Below are 17,581 nucleotides of genomic sequence, written 5' to 3'. Positions count from 1 at the left end.
GTTAATTGAAACAAAGATCGTATAGATACAGCTGCATGCAGTCTGGGGTTTGGTTGGGGTTTTTTTAATGTTCTGAGGAAGATGGTGAGACACACATCCCAGTCAGGGATACGCAGATATAGAACTCGTAAAATAAGCATTCAAATTTGTAACAGCACTTTGGGAGTTTTGTTTTAGTCCCCCAAATAACCTAAATGTCAAAGAAACACAAACATAGAACATAGAAATCCTACTCCTCATCTGCCTTTGGGATTTGATGTTTTCGCACACTGTTATGTATGTCTATATTGTTTAGTTGTGCTTATGCTTATGTCTATTAGGAATATTATTCATTTCTTATAATAAAAGGTGTGCTTTTTTAAAGACATGTTTTGCATTAAGAGAAAGCCCAGCTCTGTGCCAAGTGGAAACTCAGTTCTGCAGCCTGTGCAAATAAATGATAGTCATATATTTGCTTATTTTGCACAATTCACTCTCAGTTGTATACTATAATATGACATTTTAGCCCAGATTTAACTAAATAAATCTAGGGGGATAATGTTCAGAAAACTGAAATAATAAAGCTAAGTTTTCCAGAGTTTTCTGTACCATACATTTAAAGCACATTAAGTGTGCATTTAAAGTACATCACTTCCTCCAAAGAAACCTGGGAACTGTAGTTTACTAAGGATGCTTGGAAACACAGCTATGCAAAGGAAAACTACAGTTCCCCGGATTCTTTGGGTAAGTTATGTGCTTTAAATGTCTGTTGGGTCTGTTATCACTTTTCTGTTGTCAATATAGTGTGCTTGTGGGAGATGTAATTACTGTCTTTCTAATTTAGTTTGCAGTACTAATGTGGCTATTGACTTACGTTGGAGCCCTCTTCAATGGCCTAACTCTTCTGATAATGGGTAAGGTCAATCATTTATTTTAAGATATCTTTTTTGAAATTAGGCAGCAGTATCTCTTGGGACAAAACAGCTTCATCAACTCCATTGAAATATGTTCTCCTTACAGTGTCAATTGTTTCCTGCTGGCCTGGTTCGCACAGAATGCTAAGCCGTGGTTTGTTTTAATCCATTTCAAAAACAAACAAACAAACCACGAGTTAACCATAAGTTCCCTCAAAGACGATCAAACAAACTACAGCTTGTTTCCCCAAAGCTTGTTTTGTTTTCAAGCTGCTCTGGCCTCATGTCTTTGTAGCTTGGGGGGGGGGGTAGCCAAGCAAAGCTGGGTTCACACATAATAGTTAAACCAAGGTTGGTAAGACAACAACAACATTGACTTCAAATTATGGTTTAATTTGTAAACAAACCAGAGTTTAGCCATTGGGCAGGATTTGCACATAACACTAATCCATGGTTTACTAAAGCACACTTCAGTAAACCATGGATTAGTGTTATGCGTGAACCAGACCAATTATAACTTCTTGGCTGGTAGTCCCATAGAGACTTATTTAAGTTCTCATTCAGAAAACTACGCCACTGTGCTAGCACCATGCCAGCCTCCCTGCTGCTTCGCCCCTCTTAATCCCAGTAAGCATCAGTGGCACGGCTGTTGGGAGGTCTGGTAAGTGCCGCCGCTCCATCATGCCACCCTGACTGGGCTATACAGATATATAATCTGATCTGGTATAAGGAAACTTCCAATGTTCCTTTTTTCCAACTACTGAGATGAAGTATCTCAGTTACTGTAAGAACCAGCCCAGGGTGTCAACCCCGAGTGGCAGCTTGTGGAAAGTGACAGAACATGTGCCCTCTGGCTCACACCCGTTTTGTCCCTTGCCTCTAGCATGCTCATATACATATAAATCAGGCGAGGAGCTTCAGTGTGTGAAGGAGGCTGCCTGCTTTAGACTTCATTCTTCACAAGCTGGGAGGGTGATGGGTGTGGTGGAACTTGGCACTCTCATCTCTGTTCCTCCTGTTTGCATGTAGGTTTAACACAGAAAGCAAATTGCCTGAATAAATTTGTTCTTGTTCTCCCTCTCCCCCCCCCTCTCTCTGTCTCTCTCTCTTTCTCTTTCTTCTTGCTCTTCACATTCCCCGAATTGAGATTTATTCTTGACTTCTTCTGCCTCTTCTTTCAATCGGGAACACAATTCACAGTGAGCTCTAGGCACGAGAAAGGTTTGCAGCTACAAAGATGACGAGCCTTCCTAAACTTTCGTTCCTATTTCAGGGTCTCCCTCAGAAATGTATCAGTGCTTGGAAAACTTCATTTAATACATATGTTATGCAAAAGAAGAAGGGAAAAAAAAACTATGAATGTAATGCTCTTTCTTTTTCCTTCTCTCTAGCTGTGGTCTCAATGTTTACTCTACCTGTCGTGTACGACAAGTACCAGGTATGTAGAAGGCCCATTTTGCAGTTGTTTCCTTAATTCATAAAACCCATTTAGGGAGGTTGACCACCAAAAGAGGAATCAGGCAGTTGTTAAAGAAATGTTGAAAGGCAGTAGTCCTTTCCCCAACAGCCATGGGGTTCATGAACAGTTGAGATTGTGTAGTTTGCATAACAATTACCCCTGCCAATGCCTAACCGCCAATACCGAGGAAGTTGTGACGTTTGCTACGAGGTAGGCGAAAAAACCAAATGGCTGGAAGTGCGCCAAGTTGAAAAAATTCCTACCAGGCCCCTTGCGGCGACCAACTGGTCCATAGCAAGGTCAAAGCTAGCTAAGCCTAAAGGGTGGGATGGGAAAACCGGGCAGCTGGAACGGGGCAAAGAGGGCGGTCCCCGGGCACACCGGCCTTAAATGGGCTAGGCCACGCCTCCCCAGCCCGCCGATTGGCGGGCCGGGTCGTAGGCATGCCCGGGGATTCCCTCTTCTCGCGGGGGCTAAGAGCCAGCCCCTGTGTGAGTGGGAGGGATGGGCCCGCAACCCCACCTCCTCTCCAGCTCGGAAGTGGCTTTGTGTAGTTTCTTGGAGACCTTTCAGCCACCATGAAGGAAGCTGCAGTGAGCATCTTTTTCAGAGAGCTGATGGTGTGATGAAACACATATGCACATATCTATTATATCTGCTGACAAACAAGTTTGTCAGTTTCCTATTGTGTCTCAAACACCCATAAAAGTCATTTGATTAGAGACAATAAATGAATGGAACAATTTCCAGAGGGGTTGCCACAGGGCTGGATTAACCATTAAGCAAAATAAGCACATGCTTAGGGCATCAAAAAAAGGGACGTGGGTGGCGCTGTGGTCTAAACCACAGAGTCTAAGGCTTGCTGATCGGAAGGTCAGCGGTTCGAATCCCTGCAACGGGGTGAGCTCCCATTGCTCGGTTCCAGCTCCTGCCCACCTAGCAGTTCAAAAGCACGTCAAAGTGCAAGTAGATAAATAGGTACCGCTCTGGCGGGAAGGTAAATGGCATTTCCGTGCACTGCTCTGGTTCGCCAGAAGCGGCTTAGTCATGTTGGCCACATGACCCGGATGTTGTCTGCAGACAAAACACTGGCTCCCTCGGCCTATAGAGCAAGATGAGTACCGCAACCCCAGAGTCGTCTGCGACTGGACCTAACGGTCAGGGGTACCTTTACCTTGACCTATTAGGGCATCAAGAGAAGGGGGGCACCACAGAAATTTTCCATTGCCAGATTTACCATGGATCAGCAAGTCTACTTTTCAGTTTACAAATTCTGAGACAAAATTGTGTCTATATTAATTAAAGCACGAAAGCGCAAGATTCAGTTGTAAGCTAGTAATTAACTTGTTCGTAGTATGGAATAAAGTAGAAGTATCCGAAAATAAACATTATCTCCCATCTTACTGTAGGTTTCATTTCATTGCGAAGAATAAAAAGTTATTTTACAGCTTCTTATTGTTTATATTTTGAATTAGATCTATATCGGGACACCAAAACATGGATAGCTCAGTTGGTTAGAGCATGGTACTGATAACGCCAAGGTTGCAGGTTCGATCCCTGTTTTGGACGGCTGTGTATGGTTGGACTAGAAGATTCCCAAGAATGCCTTCCGACTCTACAATTCTATGATCCTATGGAAATCTTTTAAGTGCTTAGGGCAGGCATAGGCAAACTCGGCCCTCCAGATGTTTTGGGACTACAACTCCCATCATCCCTGACCACTGGTCCCTGTTAGCTAGGGATGATGGGAGTTGTAGTCCCAAAACATCTGGAGGGCCGAGTTTGCCTATGCCTGGTTTAGGGCCTCTAAAGGTCTTGATCCAGCCCTGGGTTGCCATTTTAGGGTGCAAGCCTAATCAACTCTGCTGGTGGATCTATATGCAGCAGGTCTGTGGCAGAAGGTTGAGGGCCTGAGCAGCCATCAGGCCCATTCTGTAGATCGCTGAAGGTTTGATCAAAGAGAAACCATTTTTGATGGGGCAGTGTACATGTCAGGGGCCACCCAGTGAAAGCCGATTCAGTGAATCCTTCCACGTTGCGGCTTTTCATGTGTGGAAGCTGTTTGCGTGCTGGAGCTCACTCTCGGGGTTCAGGTAGTTTTGTTCTCTCCCTAACATGCAGTATTTCTGCGGGTGCAGAATGCCGCGGCGAGACTCCTTACGGGGTCCTCGCTGCGAGATCACATTCATCCGGTGCTATACCAGCTGCACTGGCTCCCGGTGGTGTACAGGATCAGGTTTAAGGTGCTGGTTTTAACCTTCAAAGCCCTATACGGCCTAGGACCCTCGTACCTACGGGACCGCCTCTCCTGGTATGCCCCACAGAGGAACTTACGGTCCTCAAATAAAAACATCTTGAAGGTCCCAGGCCACAGAGAGGTTAGGCTGGCCTCAACTAGAGCCAGGGCTTTTTCGGCTGCGGCTCCAACCTGGTGGAACGCTCTGTCACAAGAGACAAGGGCCCTGCAGGACTTGACATCCTTCCGCAGGACCTGCAAGACAGAGCTGTTCCACCAGGCCTTTGGTCAGGGCGCATCCTGACTCCCTCCTTTGGCAATCTTTACAAAACTTTAGTTTATGGTTGCCATCAATTTTGATTTTAATTAATTTTTATAATGTTTTTATAATGTTGCACTATTTTAGTGTTGTTAGCCGCCCTGAGCCCGGCTTCGGCTGGGGAGGGCGGGATATAAATAAATTTTATTATTATTATTATTATTATTATTATTATTATTATTATTATTATTATTTTCCTTTTCCTTTTCCAGTATTTTGTGGTGGGCGGGTTGGAGAAAAGTTAAACTGCATGGTGTGCATGCTGGACATGAATAGCTCACCATGAAGCAACACCCACTCCGTGGAGTGATTCAGAAGGGTCGCCATATGGTGGCTGTCATGTGCAAAGTGGCCTCAATGATTGTTGCATGCAGTTCTCCGAATCCATTGTGCAGATAGAGAGATGATAGATAGATGATAGATAGATTTCTCTTTACTTCTCAGTCTGTGTTCTTTATTTTGAATACACGCTTGGGACATTTCCAGATCTTTTTTTTCCTCTCTTACAAAACAAAAAATCTGTTTTGCAAAGATAGGGAAGCGATGAGATGCACTGGTGAGTAATGCATAGATAGTTTGGAGAAAGTGTTGGCTGCTAGCCATTTGGTGTGGGTTTCTTTCTTTAAAAAAAAAAGTTTTTCTATTTATTTATTTATTTAGCATAATCTGTAAAGGCCAAAGGCATTTTGCTGTCTGAAGCGGAGCCCAAATGCCTCGCTCCCCAAGCTTGGGAAAGCAGTTTAACAAGTTTTGTTGCAGTATTCCAACACCAGATCCTTCCTTCTCTCTCCTGGCCCCACTGCATCCCCCCACCCTGAGAGCCACTTAGCACACTTGGCTCTGTTTTTCCTAATACAATCTATAGGTCTCAGGGAGAAGTTATTCTTGGCAGTGGGAGAGTGTGCCCCCCCCGGTTCCCCTTATTTTTTAACTAATTATTTTGTCCCCATTGCACACAAATTATTACAAAATGGACAGTAGGCAAATGGGAAATATTACTATAAAGTATGGAAGATTTTTCACTCGGGGATTATGACCAAAGTGTGTGTTTGTTGAGAGCTGTAAGCCGCCCAGAGTGGCTGGGGAAACCCAGCCAGATGTGCAGGGTATAAATAATGAAATGATGATGATTTAGCTACATCAGCTCTGGAGAACACCTCTGTCAAATGTATAGATTCAAGCCCCACATTGGGTGAAAGATTCCTGCATTGCAGGGGGTTGGACAAAATAATAATAATAATAATAATAATAATAATAATAATAATAATAATAATAATAATTTATTATTTGTACCCCGGCCATCTGGCTGGGCTTCCCCAGCCACTCTGGGCGGCTTCCAACAAAGATTAAAAATACATTAAAATGTCACACATTAAAAACTTTCCTGAACGGGGCTTCCTGATGATCCCCAGGGTCCCTTCCAACTCTTCTGTGATTCTTCCATGTTGATGCCTCACTGATTTCTCTCCCCCATCCTCCTCTCTTTTCAGGCACAGATTGACCAATACTTGGGGCTTGTGAGGACCCACATAAATACCGTCGTGGCAAAGTGAGTCTCCTAACGCAATGTTTTCCTAGAGGGTCAAGTTACTGACAACTATACAGTAGGGGTGGTTCAGGGCAGAAGGGTCAAAGCTTCCCTTGGGGGTGTCCACAAACAGCCTGCAGCTCGCCTCTCCAATTGTATTCCTCGCAGTTATATATTTTTCAGGTTGCAGAATCTTACAAAGGATTAATCTTGCCTGATCCTCTCCCATTCTATTGTTAGGGAAGATTCTCATATTGCAAGAGACCGCCTTCTTCCCCACAGACCTTATGGAGGGTTCAGATCAGCAGAGAGAACCCTATTGTTAGTTCCACTGCCCTTGGACATTTTGGGAGAGGCAGCTGGGGAGATGAGATTTGCTAGGCCAGCCCCTAAGCTGTGGATTTCCCGCCCTGCTGTGATCCGTCTGGCACCTTCATTGTACAGCTTTTGCACTATTCTGAAGACATATCTTTTCCCCCTGGCCTTTGACACCTCTCACACAAACACAAACCCCCAATTCTTCTGGTGTAAATTGTTTTAACTGATTTTAATATTGCCTTTCTTTATGTTGTTGTAACCTGCCCTGGGACCTTACGATGAAGGTCAGGGTAAGAAATCGAAATAATATTAACTAAACCAATTTATTTATATCAGCTATGAAAAAAAGCGTGTTCCTCCCCTCTAAGATTCTGCATTGCAAATTCTACACTGAGCCTCCTTCCCTGTCTGTCGAGGCAGCTTTTTTGAAATGGGCCTGTCAGGATTTTTAAAAGGCAGAATCAGACTCCTCTTCATGTGATTAATGTGAATTCCGGTCCTAGCCAAACACACTTGCTTAGCTTTTTCATGCCCTGATCTGGTTTCTCCAAATCTCTGTGGAGCTTTTCACTGGGCATGCGGTGAGGGGCTGTCAGAGATTTAATCAGGCAAACCACTGTCCTATTTTTGGCACCTGGTAATAGTGTTTTTGTTTAAGCAAGACTACCCAAGTATGCAATGTTGACATGCACACTTCTGTGCGTAGGGGGAGAGAGAGCGGGGCGGGATATTTTAACTGCTGGTTTTATTTGTATTTAAATATTTTCAGTCAACTTCTTTTTAACTTCTGACTTTTATTAATCATTTTAAAGCACCTTTGACGTTTTACGCAAACCACTGAGAGGTTCTAGCAATTAATCGGTGTACAAATTAGGTTAAATAGAAAAGAAGATACAAAAAGAGACTGCCTCTTTTTCATGCAGTGAGCGCAGCCTAGCTGAAAATGTGTCTAAGTGAAAGGAGCTGTACCATATGAGCGCCGCCTAGCAGAGAAAATGAAACACGCTGTGGAGCGGCTTGCCTGAATCAGTGTTTAATTCTCTCTTTTTAATCTCCCCTTTTCATCTCTAGGATCCAAGCAAAAATCCCAGGCGCAAAGAGGAAGACTGAGTAGAAACAGCAGCAAGAATTCCTCACCTACAGGCGTGAATGATGAGGGAGTCTGGGATGAAAACAGCTCTGTTCTTACTTTTTACTTATAATTTATTGTTCGTCTCTCTCTCTTTCTCTCTCTCTCTGGGTGAAGGCAGACATAAAATAGAAAGATTGCATACAGAATGTCCCTCAGCAAGTGAATTGAACATTGGTTCAGCTGGCTGGCTGTCTCTCCTCCCCCAGCCCTGTGGCTTCAGGTTGGCTGTCCAGCTTTTTCTTTTTAGAAATAAAAACGAGAACTTCACTTGAATTTTCAGGCACTTTGGGGTTTTTTGTTGTTTTTTTAAGTGCAGAAGTACTCCAGGGATGGGGAGGGACGAGTGTCTGGGTGACGTCGTAGGGAGCCAGCCAGTCGGCACTGTCCGCAGCCAACTCCCGCTTCAGAATTGCAGAACTCTTTTCCACCCAGAGCTCGACCCTGGAAAGGAAAGGGACATTTGGACTGAACGCAGCTGAGGTGCCCGTCGGAGGTTTCTAAACATGGTACATCTGCCTTCACCCCTCTCTCTCTCTTTCAAACACCATGATCTCAGAGATGTGAAACAACGAAGCAGCTGTTTTTTTCTCCTCTCCTGCTGTTTCTGTTCTCTCTTAGACTATTTGCAATCACGTGTGTCAAGCACTAAAGTATAGTAAAGAGAAAAAGTGTTCTAAGTGTGGTTCTTGTGTTGCTTCTCAAGTGCATGATGGTGAGAGCCTAAAAAATACTATTGAACTTTCTATTTTTTATTTCTTAGTGCTTCTCTTACTACTTCTTCTTCCTCCTCCTCCTCCTTCTATTGGCATTGCTTCGATAACTTTTAATGTTACATGTCGCTAGGGCTTTCCTGCTTAGTGCACTGATGCGGTTTTGCTTCTATGTCCACTGGGTTTGCTGGTTGAGTTTATCTTTACTAACTTATCTAGAATCGTAGACAGACGTCCTTAAGTGTTGTTGTGTTTTTTCCAGCACAAGTAACGAAAAACGAAAGAGAAACCGGTAATGATATGGTATAAGCCGTTTTGTATAACTCTCTAAAAGGAAAAAAAAAGAAGAAGAATCAAGCAAAACCAACCCACCCAGTAATATTTTTTTTTTTTGTTCTTAAGGGATCAACAGGCTGATCAACATGTATGGGAATTGAAGACTTCCGGCTTGTAACATGTATCACAGATTTGTATGACGTTCTCTGTAGGACTTAATTATGGACTCTGAATATTTGCACTTATGTACTTGATACCGAATGCAGAAATAAATGTTACTAAATGTTAAAAAAAAAGAGGTCCTCTTTGCCATTTTAATCACAGCTATCATCCTGTTTCATACTGCGTACAGTTTTATACTGCGTATGTAGCAAAAGGTACTCATAATAATAATATGACTCTGCAGCATTGCCTTCCATTTCACATCACTGCTGCTGACACTGCTTAGGTTCTCTCTGAGAAATGGCTCTTCAATAGCCTCAGCAGGCTGCAAGTTCATCTTGGCAGCACTGGAACTGGATAATATCTTTCAGAAAAATCAGCTTTCTGTTGTACAACAACAACAACAATTTATTATTTGTACCCCGCCCATCTGGCTGGGTTTCCCCAGCCACTCATGGCAGCTTCCATAGAAACCAAAAATACACTAAAATATCACACATTAAAAACTTCCCTGAACAGGGCTGCCTGAAGATGTCTTCTGAATGTCAGGTAGTTGTTTATCGCTTTGACATCTGATGGGAGGGCGTTCCACAGGGCGGGCGCCACCACCGAAAAGGCCCTCTGCCTGGTTCCCTGTAACTTTGCTTCTTGCAATGAGGGAACCACCAGAAGGCCCTCAGCGCTGGACCTCAGCGTCCGGGCAGAACGATGGGGGTGGAGACTCTCCCTCAGGTAAACTGGGCCGAGGCCGTTTACGGCTTTCAAGGTCAGCACCAACACTTTGAATTGTGCTCGGAAACGTACTGGGAGCCAATGTAGGTCTTTCAAGACCAGTGTTATGTGGTCTCGGCAGCCGCCCCCAGTCACCAGTCTTGCTGCCGCATTCTGGATTAGTTGTAATTTCCGAGTCACCTTCAAAGGTAGCCCCACGTAGAGCGCATTGCAGTAGTCCAAGCGGGAGATACCCATAGGAAGCAGTGGTAGGGAAACTATAAATAGTGCCAACAGCTACCATAAATAGTGGCCTGGTTTGCATGAATTGTTAAACTATGGTTTAGTGCTCCACAGATGAGCCTCTGTGAGCTTGAGCGAAGCCTCTGCCTCATGTGCTCCATTTCTCCCCCTCCTATGTGGTCAAGACACAGACATCTACCAAGTTTAATTCTGCTTTTCAAATAATCTCAGCATGAAGTAGAACCAGGGATCCTGGTTTAAAACAAGCAGTAGTTAGATAAACCATGGTTTGCAGTTGACTTGTTTAACAACTGACCACTGTTACAGCTGACTAATACATAACATTGTGCCAAGATTAGTTAAAATCAAACTAAACTCAGCTGAAGTCCTGCGCACAAGGAGAAGGCAATGCAGAAACTGAGGGCTTGCTCACTTTTGTGGCACTAAACCATGGTTTAGTGTTATGTACAAAGGCAGTCTGTGAGAGTACTCAAGGCAGAATCAGTGCAGGCTCCCAGAGCCCTAGGAACTCACTATGCTTTTGCTTCCAATCCCCAAGACAGCCTGTTTCAAAACGATCTTGGACTCCAGGATCGTACCTGCAGTCACTACCTTTAAATTGCCTGGAAACATTGTACATTCTGCATGGCTTAATATAGCCAAATAGTTCTGGAGGTTTTTTGGCTGCAATGAAGTGGCAACTTATGGTTCATTTAAGTACAGGGAAGACTGGAAATGGAGCAGAAGGAACCAGGAGATTCTGAGGGAAGTCTTACACTTGTTAAGGCTCTTCTCACAATGGAGGATTTATATGGGTCCTCCCCTGTATCAGATCCAATGCCAAACATGGTCTGACTTATCCCTAGAGCTCTACCAGGAGACTGAATATCTACCAACTTCCTCCTCTGAATGCATTCCCCCCAATACCGAATAACGACCTCACCCAGATTCAAGCTTTCCCCACATTTAGGAGCGTTTGTTTCTGAATGGTTTGTAGTAAGGATCTCGCTCTGATGGAAAGTGTGGCAAGTAACGGGGGGCTGGTCCATTAGGAAAAATGGAGCACTGCTCCAACAACCTCAGTCTGCCCTCAACCAGCCTCTGTACTCCTGCCTTTCAAATTACAATCCATGTGGTGGCCTTGGCTGGGTTTCCCTTGAAGAATTTAACAGGGGGAAGAATGGTGCAGGTGGGGAATTGGAACCACCTGGTAGGTGTCTCCGCTCTCAATGGCTCTGTCTCCACCTCCTGTTGATTTCCCTGTCTTCTGCCTTGCCAGTCCCAATGGGAACCAGCCAACACAGTCAAGCAGGGAGCAATTTGGGTATCTTGAACTCCTGGAAGCAAAGAGACAGATTATTTTGGCCCGCTAAGAATAGGGAAATGTATATTCTCTGTATGCCTCACTGCAGATCACTCTGCACTTGCTTGGCTGCCTAGTTTCTCCAACTCCAGATGTGTTCAATGCTGAAGATACATATAAGATTTTTTTTTTTTTTTTTTTTTTTTTTTTTTTTTTTAGGACAGGGACAATGGTGGTTTGAAAATGCTTACAATTCCCGGCACCCTTAACATATTACAGTCTTCAGAATTCGAGGGAAGCTGTGTGCTTTGTATCTTTGTTGTGGATATGAACGCAATTGAGGCGTCACATGCAAACATGTTTCTATTCTGCCCCAGGATGAGCTCTACAAAACACATGATGCAAGTTTTCCAGATGGCTAATTTACATCAAGAAGCAGGGGATGGGGAGGTGTTTGTGGGCAGTGTTTATTAGCAACTAGCTAATGATGCCAAAGGGACACAGGTGGCGCTGTGGGTAAAATCTCAGCGCCTAGGACTTGCCAATCGCATGGTCGGCGGTTCGAATCCCCGCGGTGGGGTGCGCTCCCGTCGTTCGGTCCCAGCGCCTGCCAACCTAGCAGTTCGAAAGCACCTTTGGGTGCAAGTAGATAAATAGGGACCGCTTACCAGCGGGAAGGTAAACGGCGTTCCGTGTGCTGCGCTGGCTTGCCAGATGCAGCTTGTCATGCTGGCCACGTGACCCGGAAGTGTCTGCGGACTGCGCTGGCTCCCGACCTCTAGAGTGAGATGAGCGCACAACCCTAGAGTCTGGCAAGACTGGCCCGAACGGGCAGGGGTACCTTTACCTAGCTAATGATGCCACCAATACATACAATATCTCTTCCAGTCTGTGAAACAATTCTGAAACTTTTTTTGAAAGGTGTTTTGTGATGGGGAAGGAGGATGGGAGTATACAGTAACTGTATACATGCTGCTTTAAAAAAATGAAAAGGCAGATATCCCACCTAGTACATATAAAGAGAAGAGTAAAGCTGATGGCTGATCCAGCATTTGACTTGCTGGGTTGTACTGTAAATCTATAAGGCAATTTATGAAGCTGGATTTGCACGGCACACGAATAACTCATAGTGACTTCTCTTGAACTGTTATGGTTATAATAAACCAGAAATGTCCCGCTACTGACTTCTCCATTCTTTATATTGTCTGTTCATGGTGATTTGTGCACATGACATTTTAGGGTAGCCATCTGCAATTTCAATACTATTTCCACCTGTAGAAGTTTTAGAGTGGTCTTGCTGTTTCAGTGAATATCCTGTAACTTCTTTTCTGAATCCTGTAGCTTTTCAAGCCACAATTGATCTTTTTTGGGGGGTGGGGGAGGTTTCCCCACCTTTGTTGTGCTATAGTCCCTCCAGACAGCAATAATGTGGTAGCCTTGGGAGAGCACTGCAGAACAATTCAAAAAGCAGGATAACTCCACCGTCAAGTAGATGCTGCAGAATATATATACCTGCAGTGAAACTCGAGTCTGGAGCAGCTCCGAGGTGGAAATACATCATGGAAAGTTGTATTTCAATTTTCATTTTTCATGGTTCTTGAGCATAATTCAAGAGGCGAGGAGCTCGGATGCTACATATTTTCGCATTTGTACACACAGAACCCCATGCACCAGCTTATGCTGCGTTGTTACACTGTATTTTTGTAATTCAAGAAAATCTTTAACAAAAAATATATTTAAAAAGCTGAGAAAGATAGGATAAACCACAAGTGGTTTTTTTTTATCAAATAGTTTTGCCCTGCACAAGTAAAACGCCACGCATAGTTTCAGGACCTTTTCATATTGCTTTTAAGCAAACCGCTTTGAGGGTGGTTGTTTTTCTTTCTCTTTTTTTCTCCTTTTTACAATCTGGCGGTGTATACATTTTATGAAACAAACAAATAATTGAAATTTTCTTTCCCCTTCTACGTCAGTCGTCATGTGAACTGAAAGGGGGGCGCTAATAATGATCAATTCATTGTACTTGGGATGTAATGATTAGTTAGACGTGATCATTAAACAGGGAAGGGAAGGTAGGCGCATTATTGCACATGCAATGCACATGCTGTTTAGGGAAGTTTTTAATGCTTAATGTTTTAGCATGTTTTTAGCAATCTGTTGGGAGCCGCCCAGAGTGGCTGGGGAAACCAGACAGATGGGCGGGGTATAAATAAATTATTATTATTACTATTATTATTATTAATTTTAAAAGGACCCCCCTTTTAAAAAATCAATGAAAGCCACAAACAAACAAAAAATAGGGAGAGCGGTTCTCTTCGTTGTTCTGAAAGCACGGGCAGCGCATTTGAAGCGTCTGCGGTGTTGCTGCCGCCCGGCTCCTGCAAACAGCGCGGCTCCCTGCACGCCTCCTCGGAGGCAAACCCCACCGGGCTCCATGGTTCTTGCTCCCAGGAAGGCGCGCGCAGGATCGCGGCCCCGCGCACTAGGCCGCCCTTCGCCCCGTTGCCGTGGCAACCGCGCGGCCTAGCCCGGCTCTCGGCCGCGATGGATCCCCGGCCTCCGCCCTGCACCCGGCCCGAGTCCACGGCGGCAGCGACGGCTCTGGGCCACTTGGGCAGCGTGGGTGAGCTGCTTTCCCTCCTCCGCGCCGCGGGAGCAGTTTCCTTCACAGGGATCAGGGGTTTTTTTTTTGGGGGGGGGGAGAATGAGGGGAACCCCCAATTTTGGCTTATTGTGGTGCTGCTCTCAGAGCTGGAGTGGGGAGACATTATTCTTCCCCGCGTCCAGCCCACTATCTGTCTGTCTGTGTATCTATCTATCTATCTACCTTTATTAAATTTAGATCTCGCCATCATTTAATCTGAACGCCGCCTTCCTATGGTTAGAGCCATGCTCAAGGCGACTTGCCAGCCAGATGGGCGGGGTATAAATAAATATGATGATGAAACATAGCAGAATTAGTCATAAACCATAAGTAGAATAATAGGAGTGTAGAATTGGCAGGGACCCCCCAGGGTCATCTAGTCCAGCCCAATGCACACCAAGAAATACCCAGTTACAGATAGGTAGCCGTGTTGGTCTGCCATAGTCAAAATAAAAAAAATCCTTCCAGTAGCACCTTAAAGACCAACTAAGTTCGTTCTTGGTATGAGCTTTCGTGTGCATGCACACTTCTTCAGAATGCACACGAAAGCTCATACCAAGAACTAACTTAGTTGGTCTTTAAGGTGCTACTGGAAGGAAGAAATACCCAGTCATTATAGGGTTGCTGCGTTCAAAAAGTGAAAATCAAGATACAAAAATTCGCCGAAATCTACATGGGTTGCCATACATCCGGATTTTCGCGGACAATTCTGCAATTTCCCACCTAGAGGGTTTCCGATGGCCGAATCCCAGCTATGTCTGGGAAATTCCAGACTTGGGCAGCCTGTGATTGAGGAATTTCCGCATAAAACGTAGAAGTTGGAAGGGATCCTGAAAGTTCTTCTAGTCTGACCCCCCCTGCAACGCCTGAATCTCAATGAAAGCATCCTTGACAGATGGCCACCCAACCTCTGTGCTTTGTGGTGTAAGGAAAATACAGAAGCTTAGCCCCTTTTTGGTTGTCCTTTTCGCCCTTATTAGTCCTGCTTGCTGTTGTGTTTTTAAGAGCACTCTTGATATAGAAAGTTAAATCAAGGGCGCTTTCCCATGTCCTGCTTATTGAGCGCTCATTGCAGGAAAGTTAGATGAAGCTGATGTGTTTTTACTGAGCGTGTTTTGTTTTGTTTTGTTTGCAAGTGGGGAGATTAGACGAAGTTCCATAAATAAATTGCCACCCCTGCCCCGCATCATTTTTCCTTTACACTTTGGGGAAGCAGGTTTGATGAGCCAGCTCTCCAAATCTGCTTTAATTGCCCAACCTAAATTTGCTGGAATGTGATTGAATCTCCCACCCCGAAACAGAAACCATTTGGAACTGCCCTAAATCTTCTGCATTTTTTACTTCCGTAGTAGGTAAAGCTTGCCTCAGACACATAGCAGTGAATTCAAGCTGCATCGCTAAAGTTGGTTTGGAGGTCTGCTACAACAAGCCCACTTCCTTCCAAAATTGGACCTTTTGCAATAAGGAAAGTGACAGAAAATGCTCAGTTGACCTCAGAATTATTCAAAATCACAAGCAAAGGAATATTTTTGATATGTCCTGATTTTTCCTGTGCACATTAACAAGGTGGTTATAATAAGATTAAAACAACAAGCGCTCATAACTTTGAGAATCCAAATTTGTATTAAAAACATAATTAAAAACCTTAAGGGATAGTTATCTCCCCTCGGAATAAGTATGCTATTAATATAACTATGCTATTAATAATAATGCTATTAAAAGAAGTACCACAATCTTGTCGCTAAACCCTGCCGTTATTGCTCCAAAGTAAGTAAGAGTAATGCCAGCTGTACAAAAACATAATCGGGTACACAAATCTCACGTCCGGAGCATACCAAATCCAGATTAGAGGTCTGCTATAGGAGGAATGGAATAGTTGATGATGCAGCATCTGTGCAACAGATGCCAACAATTCGTAGTAGCTTTTAATTATAGCTAGTGGAGATTTCACCAGACTGGACTTTTCTGGGAATATGTTGCAAGGCTCATTTCAAAAGTTGGAGGCTGTGAATCTTTATGGTTGTTTTTGTTGTGTTTTCTTCTCACGAGAGAGACGAAATTGATTTCTGTCATTCAGAACTACTTGGAAATATGTTGACCGCTGTTAGGATGATACCACTGAAAAATGGAAGCTGGCTCAGGAAAGCTGATAGAAAGAACTTGCTAAATAGAGCTTGCAACACTTTGTACATGAATGATCTAAGGTGGTGGAAATCTTGGACTGGCAGTATGATGGTGGAGCCCAGGCATCTAAGGGCCAAACTATATATTCACTTAATTACACAGTGTGAGGTTTTTCCGTAAATAATTAAGAGCCCGGTTTTTAATGGGAAGGCAGGATAAGGAAACTGAAGACTTAAGCCTTCTTCTCCCTGTGCTTTTCCTTCCCAGTAAGACTCAATCTCTCCTATGCTTGCAATTATTTAAGGAAATGATATGTGGCTGTATGCTGCATAATTATGTGAATTTAATTTTGGCCCTTTATTCTCTGCACTGCATTGCAGACGGAAAGAACGATGTCTCTGATCTCTGCTGCTCTGCAGCGCCATCACCACCAATGGCCAGAAGGTGGTATTGCAGCTCCCTCTCCATAAGGGAACTGCTGTTGTGTAGAATCACTAAGAGTTTCATCTGGCCCTTTAAAGCCGCTGATTCTGGTTTACAGCTCCTCATTGACTGCCTTCTTCCTTTTGACTGTTTGCCTCTGGGCCACCAGCCCTGACAGTGAAATGTAAGGTATCAAAGAGTGTGCTGAATTGAACCTTTAGCAGATTATTGCAGTCAGTATAGCAGGAGATGACATAACATCACAAGACAGCTGTAAATCTGAAGTGCAGGTGAGTTCCCTTTTGATGCGCTCATTGGTACATAATATTTAGCTGACAAAAGAAAACTAAATCTGTTCCTTTCAGCTGATCTAATGCATAAATCTTGCAATCTACATCCTAGATTGCCACACTGTCTTCAAATTAGAACAGCATTTTTAATTAACGTGAGGACCCAGGTAACAGTCCAAGGCAGCACAATTTCAAGGCTCAGTAGCCAGATTATTTTTTCAAAAAACATGCCTTGGTTGGAAAAACCTTGAGTGCCAGCTAGATTGAACAATGTGACATTTATTTATATGGTATACTCAAAGGCCCGATGAACACTATCATTTATAGCTCTAACTGGTAATGCTACTTTGTGATTAACTCAAATAACATTTGGTTTATTATCTGTTGAGATGTAGTTTCTTTTTAACCAAGCAGAGTTCATGAGACCACTGAGGAAGACCAAGGTCAACATGATTTTGACTGTTTATAGTCTATTCATATTTTTGCATGCTGTGTGATATATAATGAGACACATTTGTCATATTTATGAATATTAGATTTATTTATACTATTTGTCTTTGGATTTTAATTTTTTTGCTTTGGATACAGCTAGAGATCCATATTGTTCATTTGTAATTGGTACTATGTTACATTAACTTTTTTTGTATTATATTAGCTTTTTTCTTTCATTACGCCTTTAGTTCATCAAGATTTACTTCCCTTTGGCATTACTTACCCCTGGAGAAATTACAGCTGCTGGTGGTTATTATTTTTAATTTAATAAAATGTACTATGTGCCCTTCACCAGCAGGTACCCCAGGGGGGTTACAA

The 17,581-nt window shown here is 43.6% G+C and overlaps 2 protein-coding genes across 6 annotated transcripts in view; both read left to right on the top strand.

The window, feature by feature from the left end:
- RTN1 (reticulon 1) overlaps window positions 1–8,942 on the top strand; it is a 127,902-nt gene extending 118,960 nt beyond the window's left edge. For 3 of the 4 annotated variants that reach the window (XM_082217549.1, XM_082217548.1, XM_082217551.1), the window contains 4 exons: window positions 824–893; window positions 2,285–2,331; window positions 6,398–6,456; window positions 7,825–8,942. In XM_082217549.1, coding sequence (XP_082073675.1) covers window positions 824–893; window positions 2,285–2,331; window positions 6,398–6,456; window positions 7,825–7,867 — 219 coding nt within the window. In that variant the 3' untranslated portion in view covers window positions 7,868–8,942. Of the gene's footprint in view, window positions 1–823; window positions 894–2,284; window positions 2,352–2,413; window positions 2,497–6,397; window positions 6,457–7,824 lie in introns of those variants that run through there. The other variant, XM_082217550.1, reaches the window with a different exon arrangement.
- A 4,828-nt stretch (window positions 8,943–13,770) lies between these two features.
- CCDC175 (coiled-coil domain containing 175) overlaps window positions 13,771–17,581 on the top strand; it is a 36,513-nt gene continuing 32,702 nt past the window's right edge. Inside the window, exon 1 of one of the 2 annotated variants that reach the window (XM_082217588.1) lies at window positions 13,771–13,913. In XM_082217588.1, coding sequence (XP_082073714.1) covers window positions 13,835–13,913 — 79 coding nt within the window. In that variant the 5' untranslated portion in view covers window positions 13,771–13,834. Of the gene's footprint in view, window positions 13,914–16,618; window positions 16,772–17,581 lie in introns of those variants that run through there. The other variant, XM_082217589.1, reaches the window with a different exon arrangement.

The sequence above is a fragment of the Podarcis vaucheri genome (assembly GCF_965113315.1).
Source record: "Podarcis vaucheri genome assembly, chromosome: 1".
NCBI classification, from domain to species: Eukaryota; Metazoa; Chordata; class Lepidosauria; order Squamata; family Lacertidae; genus Podarcis; species Podarcis vaucheri.
Note: the sequence above shows the minus strand (reverse complement) of the source record. Positions and strands in the feature narration are given on the sequence as shown.